The sequence below is a fragment of the Thalassophryne amazonica genome, chromosome 7, assembly GCF_902500255.1.
Source record: "Thalassophryne amazonica chromosome 7, fThaAma1.1, whole genome shotgun sequence".
NCBI lineage: Eukaryota > Metazoa > Chordata > Actinopteri > Batrachoidiformes > Batrachoididae > Thalassophryne > Thalassophryne amazonica.
The window spans coordinates 24988499-25010875 of NC_047109.1; the positions used below are offsets into that span (position 1 = coordinate 24988499).

Consider the following 22377-nt stretch of genomic DNA (forward strand, 5'->3'; position numbering starts at 1 on the left):
GGACATTCAGTTGCATTATGGCATAATACAAAGTCTTTCAGCATAAAAGTACGTATTTTAAATGTGTGACAGCATCCTGTATCGTAACTGAATCTCTGCTGTTTCTAACAAACCAAACCGTGGGAAAATCGGGTAAAAATTCGGGGAGTTACGGATTATTGTCGTTGGGGATACCCCTTCTGCAATACAAATTAAGGCATTGGGGGCGCAACAGGGACCAATCCAAGATGGCAGCCACGCATGAGGCATCTACGTATATATCTACGATGGGATCACTACGATGACCCGTCCAAGATGGCGGCAGTATTTGTTGCGCCTCAGCAACCAATGCGGCGTCTATCAGTGCATCCATGACGCGCAATGGATTATGGGATAAGTTTAGACGTCAACTAAACCGTGATTACAAGGAATCAAATATGAATTAAGAAAAATGATGAAATTATACAGAAGCTTTTGATTAATTTCCCTACCTACAAGGTAAAAGCCAAACCTTTAAAAACTAACAAAGTAGTAACATTCACGCGGACACAGGTGAAACGCAACATTTCCGTAGGCCTTTCTGGGTAATGTAGTTATATTTGTGTACGTTCCCCTTGTCCGCTTTTCCTAAAAACTATAATACCCAGAATTCCTAGCGCATACGTAGTCTGTTGACATTCACCGTCGCGGCTGATATACGTGTTTGAAAGGTAATTGCTGAAATGTTTGTTGTTTAAATAACTGTTACTCACATATACTGTTTCTGCATTCTGAATTGCTTCATGTTGTATAACTCCATAGCCACAACGCTGCAGCTAAAACTGCTGTACGAATAGCAGCCTGTCTGTGAAGCTAACGTCAGCTAACAGTGCTGGAGCAGCTTTCATTTATCTGTGCGACACAAAAAGTTTTATTATTTGGACTTACTTAACAGTGAAAACAAACCGGTGACCTGCAGCTCTCCTCTTCAGTCAGACGGTAACATTCAGCGTTTTTTCGCATGACCTTCAGACTGACCGGTTCTGTCACAGGAACCGGTTTCAAACTCTCACCTCATTCAGGGTCCAGTTTTAACCCTTATGGCGCTTTTAACTTTATTTTTATGTTTAGGACCTGTTACAGGGTTATCCTTTACCTCAGGTGCGATTTAAAAACATTTGGGCAGCTCCTTGTCGTTTTTAATTAATTAATCATATTAATGGCAGTGATCATAATCATAAAAATTGCCTCAGGGATTAGTCCAATTTACACAGTGCATCCTGACAGCTTCACTTTTTCCACATTTATGTATCAGCCTTATTCTACAATGTAGTAAATTCATTTTTCCCTCAAAATTCTGCTCCCAGCACCCAATAATGACGTGATTTTTTTTTTAATTTTTGCATATTTAATAAAAATAATAAATGAAGAAACCACATGTACATATTCACAGCCTTTGCTCAATACTTTGCTGATTCACCTTTTGCAGCAATTACAGCCTCACTTCTTGAATATGATGGCACAAGTGTGGTGCACCTATCTTTGGGCAGTTTTGCCCATTCGGTGTTTCGCAGTTGTGAATCTTGAGGTCTGGTCAGTTTCAGCAGAGTTCCGGTTTAGGGCTCAGTGTAAACACACCTTGTGAAGTATGGACAACAAGATAGCATCAGGGCACAGCAGAAGTTTATCACAGGTGTAACTTGAGAGAGCGTGTCATCATAATCGCTGGTGAACTCGCTGAATCTGCACCATTCACATCCTCGCTTTGCCATTGTTTACATGTGCTGTGAGATGCCAGAACTCTGCTGGTACCATGGTGCATTCTGGGAAGCACAGGTGGATTATGGGAAACGTGAAACTACCGAATGCATCTTTGCAGCACCTCCCAAGCTCCATCAGGTTGGATTGTGAGCGTTGGTGCATAGCCATTTTCAGAGCTTTCCAGACACATTCAGTCGGATTCAGGTCTGGGCTCTGGCTGGGCCACTCAAACACATTCACAGAGTTGTCCTCAAGCCACTCCTTTGGTATCTTGGCTGTGTCCTTATGGTCATTGTCCTGCTGAAAGATGCATTCAGTGTTTATTGGTCTGTTTAAACAAATTTGAAATGTAGGTCATCAAAATATTCACCTTCAGAAAGAAGTGTGATGACATTCACTTTCATCAGACCAAAAAGAACAGGGAGGAAGATGTGCAGCCATTCTTACTCCAACCAGACTGACAACAGCAGCTTTGAACATGTCCAGACATGCAGTACCCCATTCACTACATTGCTCATCATGCAGGTGGATATAAGCCTAGTAACCGTGGAAACCTTGGGGAATCCCCCTGGCAGATCTATGTGCAAGCATTCTGGGTTGTGCCATGAATCATATGAATGCGTGTGTGTTAAAATGAAATTGTCATTTCACCACTAGAAATACATTCACGAGTGCACAAATTAGCCATAATTGGATGCTTAAATTAACCAGGAAGGAGTTTCATAAAGAAGGTCATATTTATAACACATACAGTAGATATTAATACCTTCAAAAGGGAATCAGTTTGAAGAGTTTCATTTACTGCCCACATGAGCTTTTCTTCTAATAAAATTTGACCACAAAATGTTTTTCTCAGATTTCAGAGGTTTCTCCCACAATAACTGTTTACCACAGATATGGCAAACTTACATATTTCATAGCCAGTATAGCTGGCATTAAGGAGCCAAGAAATGGAAAGGCTTCTTTGAGTGGCATGATAGGCTTCAGTGTCTCAAACATGGATGCTCGCAATAGTCAATTTAATATTTTCCATAGTTTGAGCATACAAAAACTTCACAGTTTAGTGTCAATATCTGTTGTTTGACTATAGTCCAAGTCTGGGTGTCCATGACAACTGCCACAGAAAATCAACAGTCAAACGGGACGCTGATGGTACAGGAACTACGCAAACGATGAGGAACCATCAAGACAGAAAGCAAAACGGAATACAGTTGAATTGAAGTTGTTGTTGGGATTCATTCACATTTTTCAACAGTTTGAAAATTCTGAGGACGTGCCAGCTGCAGGAACGAAGTTGGACGATGGTTAAACAATGTCTCTGAAAGTCAGTGTCAGTTTACATTTCTTGTTTCGTTTTGGCTTTGGTGTCGTTCGTTAGTGCCATGTGACCGGGGATTAAAATGCTCCGTCAACTGTGGGACCTTATATGTAGACAGGTGTGTGCCTTTCCATATCATGTCCAATCATCTGAATTTACCCGAGGTGGACTCCAGTTAAGCTGTAGAAACATCTCAAGGGTGATCAGTGGAATCAGGATGCACCTGAGCTCAATTTTGAGCTTCATAGCAAAGGCTGTCAATACTTGCGTACATGTGATTCCTTAGGGTTTTTTTTATTTTTAATACATTTGCAAAAATCTCAAACCAACTTTTTCAAATTGTCATTATGTGGTATTTGTAGACTTTTGGGGAAAAATGAGTTTTATCCATTTTGAAACAAGGCTGTAACATAAAAAATGCGGGAAAAGTGCAATGCTATTAATACTTTCCAGATGCACTGTATATTTTGATGCTGTTTGTAAGGGTCCACAGCCAGATGTATCCAGCTGTTCTTTCAAAACCTCCTTTTGTGCTTGAATAGTGGCTCACACATGGGCTGTTTGACAGACTTTACAAGTCAGAAAAGCAAAACTCCGGTTTTGGTCTGTTGTATATTTGCTTTTGTATTACATCGTTTGGAAAGAGGTGTAATTTAATTTAAAACAATTTGCATTTAGAGCTGTACAGTTAGTCCCACAAAACAGATGATATTATTAGTCCCTTTACCTGAGGGACAGTTACTTCAGTTTACGAATTGGCGAAGTGGTCCAGTTCACGCCCGGGAACCATTGCATGTGCTGCCCCATGAAAAGTTAATGAGGAATGAATGAAAACTCTGGTGTGGCATGGAGGACGGTTCTCGTTTCTTGCAAGGCAAGATTCCCAGTTAGTGACTTTAATCAGCACAATGATGACTCACGATTGACATCTTTAAATGGCTTTGGGAGGGTTAATGAATAAATTGCAGACCTGCTGCTTCTGAAAAGTAGAGAAGCTTCACTACCCTGAGCAAGCACATTGGCAACAGTCTAAGGAAAGACTCAGACATTAAGTGTCACCAGCATAACAGTAAAATGTAACTGTCTATAACTGAAAAAAGAAAATATTTGTTGTTGAGCAAACCAGAGGAAGTGTGATGTGAGCTAGATGGAGGAAGATAAAATTTAGAACCATTGACAATATGTTCACAGTGTTACCAACTCCTCAGTAAGAAAAGTCACTATTGGCTGTCCTAAAAGTCAGCAGAAGTCGCAAAATTACGTCATCAGCTAATTTGCATATTATGACATCATAACAGATGTAAGGAAAAAAACGTGGGAGAGATCATTGAATACATTATCAACCTTTTAATATTATTTGGTAAATTCCATATTCCATAAATGCAGAGTACTGAAAAGGAATTTACATGGACTTCTGGCTGAATTTGAACAATTTATAAGCAGTATTAAGCTTAGATTCTCCCAAATGTCATAAAACTGTCACACTCTATAAGGATTTAAAAAAAAGAAAGAATTAATGTAAAAAGAAACCCTTTACTTTTGTTATTGTACAATTTATTTTATTTTTTCTTCTATCTCTTTCTATTTACAATGATAACACTGTGAATAGTATTTGTTGAAATCCAGTTTTGGAAAAAGAAAACGTGGGAGACACAAAAAAGGTATTGTTGGTTTGTTTATTTATTTTGCCATTAAAATTGGCTATCACTCCTCAAAATAAAATAACTTCTCAAAGTCTGGAGGCTAATTAATCACAGCGCAGCAAATGAGGTATGGCTGACTGATTCCAAGTCAGGTTTGCCATTCATTGTGGGAACATTGTGGAGGCATGGCACATGCGTGTTTGAATGTGGAAAATTGTAGATATCCCTCTGCTCAGTGCTTTGGGCTCTGTGGCTTTGCAGCAGGCAGCATCAGCGGACTGAGCAGAGGTGAGATGGACCCACTGCCGCTAGATGAGAACAGAGACTAGATCAATACATGGTTTGACTTTTGAGTCGCCAAACACCAGAAAAGTCTTGAGTGATGCCTGGAAAAGTAGCTAGATTTGTTGCTAGTTGCTTTTGAGAAAACAAGTTGTCAAGAGGGTTTGGAAAGTCGCCAGATTTAGTGAGAAATTTGCCAAGTTAGCAACTCTGTATATTCAATGAATGTTGACTTCATGTTGTCACCTGCAAGCAGGGTGTAAGTGTAAGGATACACCGATTCACAATCTTTCACTTCCGATCCGATCCCAGTACCTGAATTTGAATATCTACAACCCCTGGCAAAAATTATGGAATCACCAGCCTCGGAGGATGTTCATTTAGTTGTTTAATTTTGTAGAAAAAAAGCAGATCACAGACATGACACAAAACTAAAGTCATTTCAAATGGCAACTTTCTGGCTTTAAGAAACACTATAAGAAATCAGGAAAAATAATTGTGGCAGTCAGTAACGGTTACTTTTTAGACCAAGCAGAGGGAAAAAATATGGAATCACTCAATTCTGAGGAAAAAATTATGGAATCATGAAAAACAAAAGAATGCTCCAACACATCACTAGTATTTTGTTGCACCCCCTCTGGCTTTTATAACAGCTTGCAGTCTCTGAGGCATGGCCTTAATGAGTGACAAACAGTACTCTTCATCAATCTGGCTCCAACTTTCTCTGATTGCTGTTGCCAGATCAGCTTTGCAGGTTGGAGCCTTGTCATGGACCATTTTCTTCAACTTCCACCAAAGATTTTCAATTGGATTAAGATCCGGACTATTTGCAGGCCATGACATTGACCCTATGTGTCTTTTTGCAAGGAATGTTTTCACAGTTTTTGCTCTATGGCAAGATGCATTATCATCTTTAAAAATGATTTTGTCATCCCCAAACATCCTTTCAATGGATGGGATAAGAAAAGTGTCCAAATATCAACGTAAACTTGTGCATTTATTGATGATGTAATGACAGCCATCTCCCCAGTGCCTTTACCTGACATGCAGCCCCATATCATCAATGACTGTGGAAATTTACATGTTCTCTTCAGGCAGTCATCTTTATAAATGAACGGCACCAAACAAAAGTTCCAGCATCATCACCTTGTCCAATTGCAGATTCGAGATTCATCACTGAATATGACTTTCATCCAGTCATCCACAGTCCACGATTGCTTTTCCTTAGCCCATTGTAACCTTGTTTTTTTCTGTTTAGGTGTTAATGATGGCTTTCATTTAGCTTTTCTGTACGTAAATCCCATTTCCTTTAGGCGGTTTCTTACAGTTCGGTCACAGACGTTGACTCCAGTTTCCTCCCATTCGTTCCTCATTTGTTTTGTTGTGCATTTTCGATTTTTAAGACATATTGCTTTAAGTTTTCTGTCTTGACGCTTTGATGTCTTCCTTGGTCTACCAGTATGTTTGCCTTTAACAACCTTCCCATGTTGTTTATATTTGGTCTAGAGTTTAGACACAGCTGACTGTGAACAACCAACATCTTTTGCAACATTGCGTGATGGTTTACCCTCTTTTAAGAATTTGATAATCCTCTCCTTTGTTTCAATTGACATTTCTCGTGTTGGAGCCATGATTCATGTCAGTCCACTTGGTGCAACAGCTCTCCAAGGTGTGATCACTCCTTTTTAGATGCAGACTAACGAGCAGGTGTTAGTTTTGGGGATGAAAATTTACAGGGTGATTCCATAATTTATTCCTCAGAATTGAGTGAGTACATATCTTCTTCCCTCTGCTTGGTCTAAAAAAGTAACCGTTACTGATTGCCACAATTTTTTTTCCTGATTTGTTAAAGTGTTTCTTAAAGCCAGAAAGTTGCCATTTAAAATGACTTGTTTTGTGTCATGTCTGTGATCTGCTTTTTTTTTCTACAAAATTAAACAACTGAATGAACATCCTCCGAGGACGGTGATTCCATAATTTTTGCCAGGGGTTGTACCAATACCGATACTTTTCCAATCAGATACCAGAGCTCTGTTTGTTTTAACATTATTATTCTCATTATTGTTGATTTTATATGAGGATTTTCTTAAAAAGTAGACCTGAAAGTTCAACTGCAGTTTGCCAATTTCAATTTCATTGGAGCTTTATTGATATGGTAGACATATCTTTACATTGCCAAAGCAAGTGTTACAGAGTAAAAATTACAAATTAAGTCCTCTGTTTCTCTCTCTCTCTCCCCCTCTGTCTGCCTCTCTCCCTCTCCCTGTCTTTCTTGCTTTCTGTCTCATGTTTGCTCTTTCTCTATCTTGCTCACTTTCTCTCTCCCTCTCTCTGTCTGTCTCGCTCTTGCTGTCTGTCTCTCACTTGCTTTCTCTCTCCCTCTGTCTCTCTCGCTGTTTTTGTGCTGCGCAAACTTCGAACTTTTTGGAAACATGAAGTCTTTCAACTGTAAAATAAATGTATCATCATCGATGCTCAGATGCAGGAGACTTTTTTCCCCTTTCAGTGGACAGAATCTCTGTTCGGCTCCTCCTCGGCTGTACACTGAGCTGGCGTTTCACAGGCTCGGGATAGTGAAGCGGCTAATTTTTTTAGTACATATTTTCAGCAACAATTCAGTTAATTTTTTCAAAAAATCCTTGCTCGACAAACAGTCAGTTTGAACCTGAGAGCCGGGCAGAAATTTGCCGCTACCCGCAGCTAGAACACGGCGGAAGAGAGCTGTCTCAAACAGCCCGGCTCCAGAAAACCTCCCCTCCCTTCCCACTCTCGCTCTGCAGCAAACAGAGCAGCAGCAGCAGTTGAGAGGATTCACAGTGGCTCTTCTCCTGTATCGGAAAATGTCGCGGGTTGCATCGGTATTTTCTGATACGTGAATTACGTTGGTATCAGAAGCCAATCCCAATACCGGATCTGATCTGTCGCAACCTTATGTACGTGTGTCATGAACCTGCTTGTGTAAAGCACGCCTGAGTCTGGTGCTCTTCAAATGTAAGAAATGCACATTGCTGGACTTGAGACCTGGTTTGTGCTGGTAAGTAGTGCAAACACTGAGTCCATACAAGGTCAGCCCACTGCACCTCCTGACCTTCACTTAATTTTAGACACCACACAGTGCAGGTGGACTTGTGATTTAGAGGATGTTGGTGCTGGGTATGGATAGAATCCCTTAGGTGTTGGATGAAAGCTATCAGTAACATTTGTGTTACGCGGTGTGCTTTGCATCTGGTGAAAGATGGGGCCCTACAGCATCATTTTTGTTGCTCATACTAATTAACCCTCTGGGGTCGACGCCGTCGTATACGATGGCTAAGACCAAGCTTTACTAAATTATAAATAACTTTTTAATGATATGAGATAGAAACTTACTTTTTTTTTTTTTGCTGAAAAGTTAACTCCGCGGACTTTCGAGCCAGCCGTTGGTCATCTTTGTACTCCTCATAGAAGCTGTGTGATGACATGCGCAATGTGAGTGTCCAATTGGAATTGGTTCACTGTTACATGGTTTTCCAAAAATCCAATCGTAGGGCAGATTTACCTCATGTGAAAAGCCAAAGATCGTTTTCAGGAGTGATATGTTACTAGTTGGCCCGTTTGAATAGCATCCTGGGTGCTCCAATGAGTACATACTATTAGTACATACTCAGTGTGCCCTGCGCCATTACGCACAGCGATCAGTGAAAGCAGGAGCACACAGAGAGCCTCTGATGGCAATCTCACATGCTCAAACAACAGTGTGTAACTATCAGAATTGCTCCGCTAGTTTGCATGTGAATGTTAATGGATAACTCTGTTGCTTTCTCTGCGTAAAGCACTGTTTACCATATCAGTGGACAACAAAACGCATAGACTATTTTGTATATATTGTTCAGAATGTGCATTTGTGTTTATTGTTTGAACCTTTTTGTTGTTCAGTCTTTCACACAAGACCTCAAATTACCTTTATAAAGTGTCAGAACAGTTGTTTATTGTAGTTTGCTGTGTGTTTTGAATAAATGTGTGTGGAAAATTATTTTTTGCTTTATTTTTTCCTTGCCTATTTTTGATTGTAAACCTTTATTACACTTATAAAACACAACAAAAACATATGTATTCTGAAAGCACAGGTTGTCCTGAAAAAAAGAGACATAAAACTTGATTGTGGGATGCAGGGAGAGCTGTTAACAGCAATAAAAAAAAACATTCATGCCAGGCGAGTGAACTGTCCAAAAAATGCCCTCGGACCCCAGAGGCTTAATCTATCAAGTTTCACAGAGATTGGCTGAAGTCCTTTTTAAATAATCACGCTAACAGAAAGAGAAACACTGCTGAAAATATTATCGTCACTGTGGATGTAAGTTGATGACCAGTATAGGGCAGCGTAGTCTCGTTTGTGCCCCTACATGATATCATGGGATTTGACCACACCCGGGGACAGCTTGCACAGACATGGGAGAGACTGATCCTCGGGTATAGTGCGGGAGTTTCAGCACAAACCCTTTGGTCCAGCTTGGTGAACTTAAAAGCATACTCGGCTGCTAAAACCCCTATCCTCCACATGGTTTGTGCTGACACTCCCACACTCCTCCCAGCGATTAGTCTCTACCTACAAATGGTCTAACGGAAAAAATGGTGTACTGTTTTGTTTTCGGCTGCAATCACCGAAGCAGTTGCAAAAAGTGCAGGTTTTTTTTCGGTTCCCAGTGAAGACGAGGCAAATGGGAGAGGTCGGGTTGATAAGTGTTAGACGACACACCTAGCGAGAGTAGCTACATTCTCTCACCTGCACAACGGCCTCGACATGTTTGAGCTTCGAGTCATAAACAAACTGCAACACGTGTCCACTTTTCACTGCATCATCTCTTTTTCTTTGCATTTTCACTTTGTTTGCATTTAATTTGCCCAAAAACTCAGAGAAAGTGGCATGTTTCTGCTTAGGACAGATGAGGGCTGTCCCCGGATGTAAAAAAATTGTCATATTTTACCCCTTCAGTGCCGGCCCTCAAACAAGACTGCAGTGCCCAATTGGGCCAACCTGTTGGTTATTTTTATGAATAAGACTTTAGTTTTGTGCATACCAGATAAGTTAGGAAAAATGCTCTGTATGTTTCCACAGTCTGAGACAATGTTATTCAGGCTATTGTTTAGATGAGTCAGCTCTGTTGCATCAAAGAGGGCAAACCCACAAATCCTTAGAAGTTCATGTCTTTTTTTGGGGATAAATGAGTTCAACAATTTTGAAGAAATTTGTTGATTATTGCTTTTGTTTTTTGGTCAATGTAATTTCAGTACTAAAGCAGTGCATGGATCAGAGTGACACAGAGTAATGTCCCCTCCACGGCTCACCGGTGCTCTGCGCTCTTTTTCTAATGTCACCAAGAAGGAAGACCTCAATGAACTACAATATGATCTAAAGGTGAGACCAATTTTGGAGTGAAAACAGTTACGTTTAGAATTTACTTATTTTTTGTCTAACTTCTTTCTTAACTCATAATTTTTTGTAAACCAAGAAACAGAAACCAAGAAACCCTTTATGATAAGGGTTGTCCCCTTATGAAATTGATCATGTAGCCTTGGGTGCTACACATTATGCTTGTTTTGTCAAGAATCTTATTTCTGCCAGAAAATATATTTCATGTCACTTTAGCTAAGTTGTAGTCAGTTGCATTGTGTGTATCTTGTCATCATTAATTTTCATAGACCAATTTGTGACTGAATGATGATAAAAGGTGATAGCCTGTCATATCACTGCAATGCTCTGGCATGCTGTACACAGCAGGTACATTTTAATTGAAAAAAGGCGCACCTTATCTTGCATGCGGCACACGCTGGCCCATTTGAATTGTCATTACAGTGCACCCTAACTAGGGATGGGTATCGATAAGATTTTATCGATACCATTATCGATCTGATTCCTTATCGATACTGTTTATGAATTTTTTGTGTACTATAAATAGGCTTTACAGGGTTTTTTTATGTCAAAGGGTCAAAGAGCCTTTTCTTATCTTATGCACTAGCTCTGTGGAATGGTCTTCCTGCGACCATGAGGCAGTCAGAGTCCGTGGACATTTTTAAGTCAAGACTTAAAGCCTATTTTTAATTCTCTTTCTTATGAATAGTTTTTATTTTTTATCTGTTTTATTCTTTTACTTCTATTTTTAATTATGTATTTGATTTTTTTTTTTTTTATGTTGAACTGTTTTATGTGAGGCGTATTGAGATGGCCTTTGATGTGATTTGGCACTTTATAAGCTGATTAAATTGAAATTGAACAACATTTTATTAGTCTTAAAGTAAATAAATATGAAATTGGTCACTGGATCCTTAAACTTTGGACATAATAGACTCTACTTGGTGGATCCTTGATCTCTGGACATAAATAGAAATAAACAAAATCTGTAGTTTTTGTCAAAAGCATTTCCTGTCAGACATTATTGGCATGAATGTCTTTCCATACGTCTGAGCTGAGCTCTTGCAGCTGGCTACACTGAGCGTCAGGATGTAATTTAGAGAACGCAGCACGTCTCATTTTGGGAGGAAAAAAAATGTTTTAGTCCATTGTAGTTTCTTGTCTGTATTACAACATTTGTAAGCTGTGTCATTTTATTCAAAGCGGCAATTTGTTTTGAAGTTATTAATTCCAGCCGGACTCTGTCTCAGCAGAGAGCCGAGCAGCGTTTGGAGCTGTGCAAACGGAATGGAGGACGAGTCTCGTTCCTTGACTGCAACAAAACATGAGTCCCAGTTCGTGACTTTAATCCACACAAAAGTGACTCACGATATTTTAATGGCTTTGAGAGGGGCTAAGAAGCGGACTTGCCGTTTGTGAAGAGCAGCAAATCAAAGAACCATGAGCCAGTGGATCGAAGCATTGTTTCATTGGTTCACACTTCAAAGTGGTGTTGTGCTGCAGAAACGGTTAATTACAGAGCTGCTGCTCTGAGATTCTTTTCCCTTTCAGCGGGCAGAATCTCTGTTCAGCTGTCCTCCTCAGCTGCGATCTGAGCTGGCATTTCATAGCTTTTCACAGCACACATTTTCAGCAGCAATTGAGTTCATGTTTCGGAAAATCCGTGCTTGACGAACAGACAATTTTAACCCAAGAGCGGGGCGGAAATTTGCTGCTACCCACAGCTAGAACACTGCAGAGGAGAGCTCTCTCAAACAGCTCGGCTTCAGAAACTTCCCTCCTCCTCATACTCGGCAGCAAACAAAGCACAGAGGAAACAGCAGCAGTTGAGAGGATTCACAGTGGTTCCTCACGTATCGGAAAACTTCGCAGGTTGGATCGGTATTTTCTGATATTTGAATTACATTGGTATCGGAAGCTGATCCTGATGTCGGATTGGTTGCAACCTTAATTGCAAACAAAGGTGTCTGTACCAACTATTAAGCTCTGTTTTTCAATGGTATCAAATACCTATTTCATGCTATAACATGCCAATTAATTATTTAAAAATCATACAGTGTGATTTTTCAGATTTTTATTTATTTTTTTAGATTCTGTCAGTTGAAGTGTACCTACGATAAAATTTACAGATCTCTCCATACTTTGTAGGTACTTACTTAATACTTATTTGCCTCACTGTGTGTGTGTGTGTGTGTGTGTGTGTGTGTGTGTGTGTGTGTGTGTGTGTGTGTGTGTGTGTGTGTATATATATATATATATATACTCAACAAAAATATAAACGCAACACTTTTGGTTTTGCTCCCATTTTGTATGAGATGAACTCAAAGATCTAAAACTTTTTCCACATACACAATATCACCATTTCCCTCAAATATTGTTCACAAACCGGTCGAAATCTGCGATAGTGAGCACTTCTCCTTTGCTGAGATAATCCATCCCACCTCACAGGTGTGCCATACCAAGATGCTGATTAGACACCATGATTAGTGCACAGGTGTGCCTTAGACTGCCCACAATAAAAGGCCACTCTGAAAGGTGCAGTTTTGTTTTATTGGGGGGGGATACCAGTCAGTATCTGGTGTGACCACCATTTGCCTCATGCAGTGCAACACATCTCCTTCGCATCATCCGTGAAGAGAACACCTCTCCAATGTGCCAAACGCCAGTGAATGTGAGCATTTGCCCACTCAAGTCGGTTACGACGACGAACTGGAGTCAGGTCGAGACACCGATGAGGACGCCGAGCATGCAGATGAGCTTCCCTGAGACGGTTTCTGACAGTTTGTGCAGAAATTCTTTGGTTATGCAAACCGATTATTTCAGCAGCTGTCCGAGTGGCTGGTCTCAGACGATCTTGGAGGTGAACATGCTGGATGTGGAGGTCCTGGGCTGGTGTGGTTACACGTGGTCTGCGGTTGTGAGGCTGGTTGGATGTACTGCCAAATTCTCTGAAACGACTTTGGAGAAGGCCTATGGTAGAGAAATGAACATTCAATACACGAGCAACAGCTCTGGTTGACATTCCTGCTGTCAGCATGCCAATTGCACGCGCCCTCAAATCTTGCGACATCTGTGGCATTGTGCTGTGTGATAAAACTGCACCTTTCAGAGTGGCCTTTTATTGTGGGCAGTCTAAGGCACACCTGTGCACTAATCATGGTGTCTAATCAGCATCTTGGTATGGCACACCTGTGAGGTGGGATGGATTATCTCAGCAAAGGAGAAGTGCTCACTATCGCAGATTTCGACTGGTTTGTGAACAATATTTGAGGGAAATGGTGATATTGTGTATGTGGAAAAAGTTTTAGATCTTTGAGTTCATCTCATACAAAATGGGAGCAAAACCAAAAGTGTTGCGTTTATATTTTTGTATATATACACACACAATTTTCTCATTAATTCATTCTATACCCGTTTACACCAATCAATGATCATGGTGGGTGGTGGAACCTATAGCAGCAGTCATCGGGTGTGAGACAGGACAAGATGCCAGTCCATTGTAAGGCTCCATATAGACAAACACGTTTACACTCGCGTGCACACCTGGGGTCAATTTAAAGTTTTTAGTTCAACTAATTTGCATGTCTTTGGTACTGTGACGAAGCCGGAACACCCATGCAAACATGGAGAAAATACAAACTCCACACAGAAAGGACAAGCTGGGAGTGAACTCACAACCTTCTTGCTGTGAGGCAACAGTGCTAACCACAAAACCACTGTGGCGACCATGGAAACTAGCTAAAAACTGTTTTTATACAAACCTTTAATAATGATCTTACTTGAGCAACAGTTTAAATGGAGCTATTTCATTTTCAAATCTGACCGTTGAAAGTTAAAATCTGTATGAAAGACTTCATGTGTCAAAGATTTTTACAGATTTACTAAACAATTGTTAAAGCATAAATAAGTGTACAGTGCAAAACTCTGCTTGTTCACACAACAGAAACACAGATTAACAATATTTCCAAGACATTTAACTTGTCTGCAATAGAAAATGTTTAATCTGTAAGAAAAGTTAATGTCGTATGGAGGTCAGTAGAACAGTCAAAGAAATGACCTGTGGTCATCACAGCCTCAGTGCTGATATGAGATGTGGATGTGTTGAAACAATTGATTTCCAATGTAATGGATAATGTTCATTGTTTTGTCTGTATGTTTACATCGTTACAAAATATTCCAACCTGGCGGGGGTCCTCGGTCTCGCACCAAGAAAAACTGATGTCTCATGGTGTGTATACTGTTGCGTTGTCGGTCCTCGCGCACTGCCACACCAGTAATGCCTATGACAACTGGTGTGCTGCCTACTTCTAGTCAGTGGTGCACCTGTGTTCAGTTGATGTTGTCCTAAATGAGCTTGCCAAAAAATGCATTTTCAGTTCACACCAGAAGCAGCTGTGCTTGGAACAGTTAAGCGCTAATGTTAGCAGGCCAATGGCGGCCTAATGGGATGAGCTCATTAAATACAAGACAAGAATAGTGTTAATACATTTTTGTCTGGAAGATGTTTCAAAATGCTAAATTCTTAACTACATGCTGTCACATTGCCTTTTGTGAAATCAATTAGTTTTCTGCAGGCAACTACCAAATAAAAGTCGATGATTTGTACATCTGAAATGTTACACAATTAAAGGCTGCACAGTGGTTCACTTTCAGGTGATTCCTGATTTTTAAGCCAGTAGGGTTGTAGCGAGTGACTCTTGTTAGAGTTTCAGGTGGCCACATCCTGAACTTGGTGATGAAATTGAGATGATTATTCAGCTCACCTTTGCCTTGCTCACCTCCTGTTAAATACTTGAAGCAGGAAAAACTGCTTCTCCAGGGAAAAGATAGCAGCAGTCGCTGAGATTATCTCAGAGCTTGTGTGAAATTGCTTAGTTTTGAAAATACAGAAGTGCTGATTATAATGGAGGTATTGTGTTAATGCTTCCCCTGACCTCAGATCCTGAGGAGGCAGACCTGCAGAGATGTTTTTACCTTGTTCTTATGGGAACAGCCCTTTATGAATATGAAATCTACTGAAGGATTCATGCTCATTTCAGCCCCCTTTTCCAAAACTCTACACAACATGCATATAAAGAATATGAAGTAAGGAAAAATTTGTGATTAACTTTTCTTTTCTTAAGGTTCATTACTGAAAGACAGTAATTCACATAACTTGCAGTAAAAAGTGTTCAATGTAACTTGGTCTTTATTTGTCTTGGTGAAAAAACAAAAACCCAAAAAGACCATCATAATGTTTTTAGTAGAATATTGTTATATCGATGTATGCTTCACATTTTTTTTTTTTTTGCCCTACAGACTTACAATGTGATCAATCAATGTGATTTATTAAAAAAAAAAAAAAAACCCTGTTCATGGTCCATGACACAGATGTCTTGGGGTGGAATCATAGGAAATGCAGAGTTTGTTATGCTCAGGTGTCCAGTAATTTGGTCCCAACCAGATTTGTCACTTTTTACACCTTGGACAGTTGATACATTCTTGATGAGGCCTTGCAAGATAGAAGAGTAAAGCCAAAACATGTCTTTCCCTCAAGCAGCTGGTTACAGTACGAGCCCAGAATAGACCGTTGTTGCACTGTTTGGTGCATGCCCTCTGAGAACTCTGCAAGTCGCTCATGTAGAATGGTGTGAGGAGCAGTGTTATTTAATAAAGGCATGCGTTGTCTGTGTAGTTACATGGAGGATGCATATGACATGACTGAATCTATGGATAATAATGCGACAGATGCCTGTAACCTGCCCAAAGAAAGGTGGCTAAAGTCCCTTAAACGTGTCCCAGATGTGTCAATTGGAACAATAAGACAATATTTAGTAGAGAACATTTGCACCCTCAGGTGTAATCCTGTAAGCACTGTGTGTACATTTTTGTCATGGATTCATTTGTGAAAATCATTCAGTATTAGAACAGCTAAAGTAGCTTGTCTGAAACTACATTTAATGTCTTTATTCAAATGTGCTTCACACAAATGATAGCTGTGTTTGGGGAGGAAACCTGAAAAAAACTGCAGACTTTTCCATCACCAAAATTTCTCAGGTAGATTACAGAATGCTATAAAACGCAACATTCAGTTCATTCATCAGTAAAATTAGAGTGTACTGCTCCAGTCATCATGAAAAGAAAACACCAACTCATTATTTTTCAAGCGGTTACAAAAACTAAAAAGGAACATTGTAAGCCACGAACATCTGGCCAAGGGTAGAGTTATTTACTTTCGATTTCAGGCGGATTGCCAGGCCTGCACTTTATAAACCTGCCTCTTAGGAGGTAATTTCAATTTCAATATATTTTCCTTTATATAGCGCCAAATCACAACAGAGTTGCCTCAAGGCCCTTCACACAAGAAAGGTCTAACCTTACTAGCCCCCAGAGCAGCAGTGGTAAGGAAAAACTCCCTCTGAGGAAGAAACCTTAAGCAGACCAGACTCAAAGGGGTGACCCTCTGCTTGGGCCATGCTACAAACATAAATTACAGAACAATATACCAAACTAATATACAGGAAATGCTGTTTGTGCACAGGACAGGAGGGTTTTCAGCACAAATATCACACCCATCTTTGGATGGAGCTGCACCTTAAACAGAGAGAAAAAAACAACAGAGTCAGGCATCAGAAAGACAAAAAATACAGCATACTTTTCCAGCATTAAACAACAACAACAACAAAAACAGGAAATACTAAGGTGATTGCTGGCCACTAGCCCCAAGCTTCACTAAAAGACCCAGAATTTAGGTAAAGTTGAGGTCGCGGCATGCTCCGTTTCCTAATAAAATTAATTAAGAGTAAAAAGCATTGAACTATACTATGCCAGTATGCTAGCCATATGAAAGGGAAAAATAAGTGCTTCTTAAGTCTGGACTTGAAAGTCTCCATAGAATCTGTTTCATTGACATAGGGAGATCATTCTACAGAACAGGGGCACGAAAAGCGGAAGCTCCATGACTTGCAGACGTCTTATTCACCCTAGGGACATAAAGTAGTCCTGCACCCTGAGAACGCAAAGCCCGGGCCGGTATATAAGGTTTAATTAGGTCAGTCAGGTAGGGGGGTGTCAGTTCTTGAACACTTTCATAGATTAGCAGCAGAACCTTAATCTGATCTCACTGGGACAGGAAGCCAGTGAAGAGATGCCAAAATGGGTGTAATATGGTCAAACTTTCTGCTTTGTGTCAAAGGTCTGGCTGCAGTATATTTGAACTAGTGGGAGAGTCCTAATGCTGGACTACAGTAAACCATAAAATAGAACATTGCAATAGTCCAATCTTGAAGAGAGAAACGCATGGCTCAGTGTCTCAACAACAGCCATAGACAGGATGGGACGAATCTTTGCTATATTTCGCAGGTGGAAGAAAGCAGTCCTTGTAATATTTCTAATGTGGAGGCCAAAGGACAATGTAGGTTCAAAAATTACCCCAATGTTCCTCACTCTGTCCATGTGATGTATGACACATGAGCCTAGGCTAAGCGCTAACTGGTCAAATTGATGCCGATGTCTCACTGGACCAAGAACCATAATTTCAGACTTATCAGAGTTTAAAAGTAGGAAGCTTCTAGACATCCAACTTCTCATTGGTGCAAGGCAATCTTCTAAGGATTTTATGTGAATGAGATTACCAGCAGTTATCGGCATGTATAACTGAGTATCATCAGCATAGCAGTGAAAAGTAATCCCAAAATGCTGCAGTATGTGCCCAAGGGGTGCTATATAAATGGAGAAAAGCAAGGGGCCTAAGACGGACCCCTGTGGAACCCCAAATTTCTGTCACTAAGGTTAGAGGTAGTGTTACTCTACCAAACACAGTGAGAACGACTGGTCAAGTATGACATCAACCATGCAAGGGCACTCCCAGTAATCCCTAAATGATTTCCCAGCCTGTCAAGTAGAATATGATGATCCATGATATCAAATGCAGCACTGAGATCTAACAGCACCAGAACCATAGTGGCGTCCGAATCCATTGCAAGCAGAAGATCATTCACCACTTTAGTGAGAGCCGTCTCTGTGGAATGATATTTTCTAAAAACAGACGGAAGTGGGTCAAAGAGATTATTCTCAGTAAGATAGTCCATGAGCTGCCCTTACACCACTTTTTCCAGAATTTTAGAGCAAAATGATAGATTTGATATCGGCCGATAGTTTTCAATACACTAGGGTCAAGATTAGGTTTCTTGAAGATTTGAAACATTTAGGAACAGATCCAGAAGTTAAAGAAAGATCAGTAATTTCCAGCACAGTCGGCCCAAGAGTGGGCCACAGGTCCTTAAACAGTTTTGTTGGTATAAGATCAAATAGACAGGAGGTGCTTTTTGTTGACGTTATGAGTTTCGTCAGCATGCCTAGAGAGATACTCTAGAGAGATACTCTCAAATTCTGTAAATCTAGGTAATACCTCAGTAATGGAGCCCACCTCAATAGTAGGATGTAGTGGCTGGGTTAAGGAATGCTGGGATATGTTTAACCTAATGTCTTCTATTTTCTTCTCAAAGTAATCCAGGAAATCTTGTGCTGTAAAAGGAGAGCGAACTACAGATACTTGTCCATGAATAAATGTTGCCACCGTGTCGAACAAGAACTTTGAGTTATGCTTGTTTTTGTTGATCAAATCAGAGTAATAGGTCTGCTTTGTAGCCAGTAATGCATGTTTATAGTCTAAGATAGCATCACCCCACGCAAGGTGGAATACTTCAAACTTTGAACTACGCCATTTCCGTTCTAGACCCCTAGCCTTATGCTTGAGGTCACGCAGGTAATCATTGAACCAAGGTGACTGTGTTTTGGGGGAGTGCGGTTTTAACACAGGTGGCGCAATCATGTCGAGTGTAGTTTTGAGCACCGACGTTAAACTATCCACAAATCTGTCGACTGATTGGGTATTCGCCAAATGTGAAGCTAAGACATCAGGCAGTCTATCTTCGAGTTCAGTCTAAGTTGAGGAGTTGATGCATCCCCGTAGTGATATATAGTGGGGGAAATAAGTATTTGATCCACTGTCAGTTTTGCAGGTTCATCCACCTACAAAGACTGTAAGGTCTGTATTTTTTATCATAGGTACACTTCAACTGTGAGAGACAGAATCTTTAAAAAAAATCCAGAAAATCACATTGTATGAATTTTAAATAATTAATTTGCATTTTATTGCATGTGATAAGTATTTGATCCCCTAGAAAACAGACCTTAACAACTGGTACAGAAACATTTGTTTGCCTTTACAGAAGTCAGATGTTTCCTGTAGTTCTTGACCAAGTTTTCACACATTGCAACAGGGATTTTGGTCCACTCCTCCATACAGACCTTCTCCAAATTTTTCAGGTTTGGAGTTTCAGGTCCCTCCAAAGTTTTTCTATTGAGTTCAGGTCTGGAGACAGGCTAGGCCACTCCAGGACCTTGAAATGCTTCTTACGGAGCCCCTCCTTAGTTGCCCTGGCTGTGTGTTTGAGGTCATTGTCATGCTGGAAGACCCAGTCACAACCCATCTTCAATACTCTTACTGAGGGAAGGTGGTTGTTTGCCAAAATCTTGCAATACATGACACCCCATCCATCCTCCCTTCAATACGGTGCAATTGTCCTGTCCCCTTTGCAGAAGAGCACCCCCAGAGTATGATGTTTCCACCCCCATGCTTCACGGTTGGGTCGGTTTTCTTGGGGTTGTTCTCATCCTCTAAACGCGGCAAGTGGAGTTGGTTCCAAAAAGCTCCATTCTGGTCTCATCTGACCACATGACCTTCTCCCATGCCTCCTCTGGATCATCCAGATGGTCGGTGGTAAACTTCAAATGGGCCTGGACATGTGCTGGCTTGAGCCGGGGAATCTTGCTGCCCTGCAGGCTTTTAAGCCATGACGGCATCATGTGTGACTAATGTAATCTTTGTGACTGTGGTCCCAGCTCTTGACCAGGTCCTCCTGTGTAGTTCTGAGCTTTCTCAGAATCATCCTTACCCCACACAGTGAGATCTTGCATGGAATTCCAGACTGAGGGAGATTGACAGTCATCTTGTGCTTCTTCCACTTTCTAATAAATAATCATAACAGTTCTTGTCTTCTCACTGTAGCCTATCCCAGCCTTGTGCAGGTCTACAGTTTTGTCCCTGATGTCCTTTGCCTACTCTTTCTTCTTAGCCATGGTGGATAGGTTGGGGGGTGATTGATTGAGTGTGTGCACAGGTGTCTTTTATTCAGGTAACAAGTTCAAATAGGTGACATTAATACAGGTAAAGAGAGCAGAATAGGAGGGCTTCTTAAAGACAAATTAACAGGTCTGTGAGAGTGAGAATTCTTGCTGGTTAGTAGGGGATCAAATACTTATTTCATGCAATAAAATACAAATGTATTATTTAAAAATCATACAATGTGATTTTCTGATTTTTATTTTTTTTTTTAAGATTCTGTCTCTCACAGTTGAAGTGTACCTACGATAAAAATTATAGACCTCTCCATTCTTTGTAGGTGGGAAAATCTGCAAAATTGGCAGTGGATCAAATACTTATTTCCCCCCTGTATAAGGTTGTTGTTCTATAAAACATTGTGGCGATACTGTAAACTTAACAAGTGAGTGATCAGAGACCACTGACATAAGAGGCTTGATGTCAGTATTCGTGATAGCAATACCACGTGCGAGAACCAAATCCAGGGTATTTCTGCTAATGTGCATCGAGTCCCGAGTGCACTGCCGAAATCGTAATGCAATCCTCAGTTTCCATAAATGATTTGCAGAAGGCTTATTTATATGATGTTAAAGTCACCAATGATCAGAATGTTATCAGCACTAGTTGAAAAGTTAGAGATGAACGCACCAAATTCATCTAAGAACTCAGAATTTGGGCCAGGAGGCCTATATTCAGTGACGAAGTAATACGACTAACTTTTATTCTTCTGAATTTGGCAATACGTAATATCCTGAGCAGAGCGGACACTCAGATGCTCAAGCGAGTTATATTTGTGACCCCAACAGGTAATAAGCTAAACCTAGATTTAGAAATAAGGGCAACACCCCCGCCTTGCTTCGCATCACGAGGGACGTGACTAAATGTTGTTAAAAGATGTTCAAGGTTCAAAAGGTTTATTGTCATATGTACAGTAAGAAACGTATTTCCCTGTGCAATGAAATTCTCTTCTTTGCTGCTCTCACCGGGTGTCTATAATAATAGTCAAAATAGGCATTAAAAAAAAAAAAAAAAAAGCATTAAGCATTAAAAAGTAAAGTAACAATAAAGGTGCAGTTACAGTATGAAGTGAAATGAAATAATGTGCAAATAGCAAGATTCAATTATTAACAGTTAACAGTAAAGTAACAGTAAGGTGCAGTAACAGTGTGAAGTGACCCCAGGGGGTCTGCTCAGTCCTTAGCAGCATTCAGCAGTCTGATGGCAGTGGGGTAGAAAGAGTTTTTGAAGCGGGTGGTTTTGCATTTCACACTCCTGAACCTCCGTCCTGAAGGCAGCAGTGTGAACAGTCCGTATTGGGGATGTGTAGGGTCTTTTATGATGGCGGCAGCTCTATTGTGGACTCTCCGATGGTAGATGCTCTGCAGAGATGGTAGTGGCGTCCTCGTGATCTTTGATGCGGTCTTCACTACTTTCTGCAGGCGTTTGCGGTCATTCACCGTTGAGCTGCCATACCACACAGTAATCGAGGTGGTGAGAATGGACTCAATGATGCAGCTGTAGAAGTTGCTGAGAATCTTGGGTGACATGCCAAATTTCCTCAGCCTCCTCAGGAAGTACAGCCGCTGCTGAGCCTTCTTTACCACCTGTGTGGTGTTAAGTGTCCAAGTGAGGTCACTACTGATGTGGACCCCCAGATATTTAAAGCTGCTCACTCTCTCCACCTCGCGGCCTTGGATAGACAGTGGCTGATGAGGTACCCTCTCCCTCCTCATGTCCACTATCATTTCCTTGGTTTTATCTGTGTTCAGGGTGAGGTTGTTGACTCCACACCATGTCACCAGGCCTTCCACCTCCCTCCTGTAAGCTGCTTCGTCTCCGCCGGTGATGCGTCCAATCACAGCAGTGTCGTCAGCAAACTTTA

At 40.7% G+C, this 22377-nt stretch overlaps 1 protein-coding gene across 1 annotated transcript in view; it reads left to right on the forward strand.

Annotated features, from left to right (window-relative positions):
- The first annotated feature begins 620 nt into the window (after positions 1–620).
- The window catches only part of ascc3 (activating signal cointegrator 1 complex subunit 3), a 626361-nt gene continuing 604604 nt past the window's right edge, over positions 621–22377 (forward strand). The window contains 2 exon segments of the mRNA XM_034173960.1: positions 621–689; positions 10231–10357. Coding sequence (XP_034029851.1) covers positions 10268–10357 — 90 coding nt within the window. The 5' untranslated portion in view covers positions 621–689; positions 10231–10267.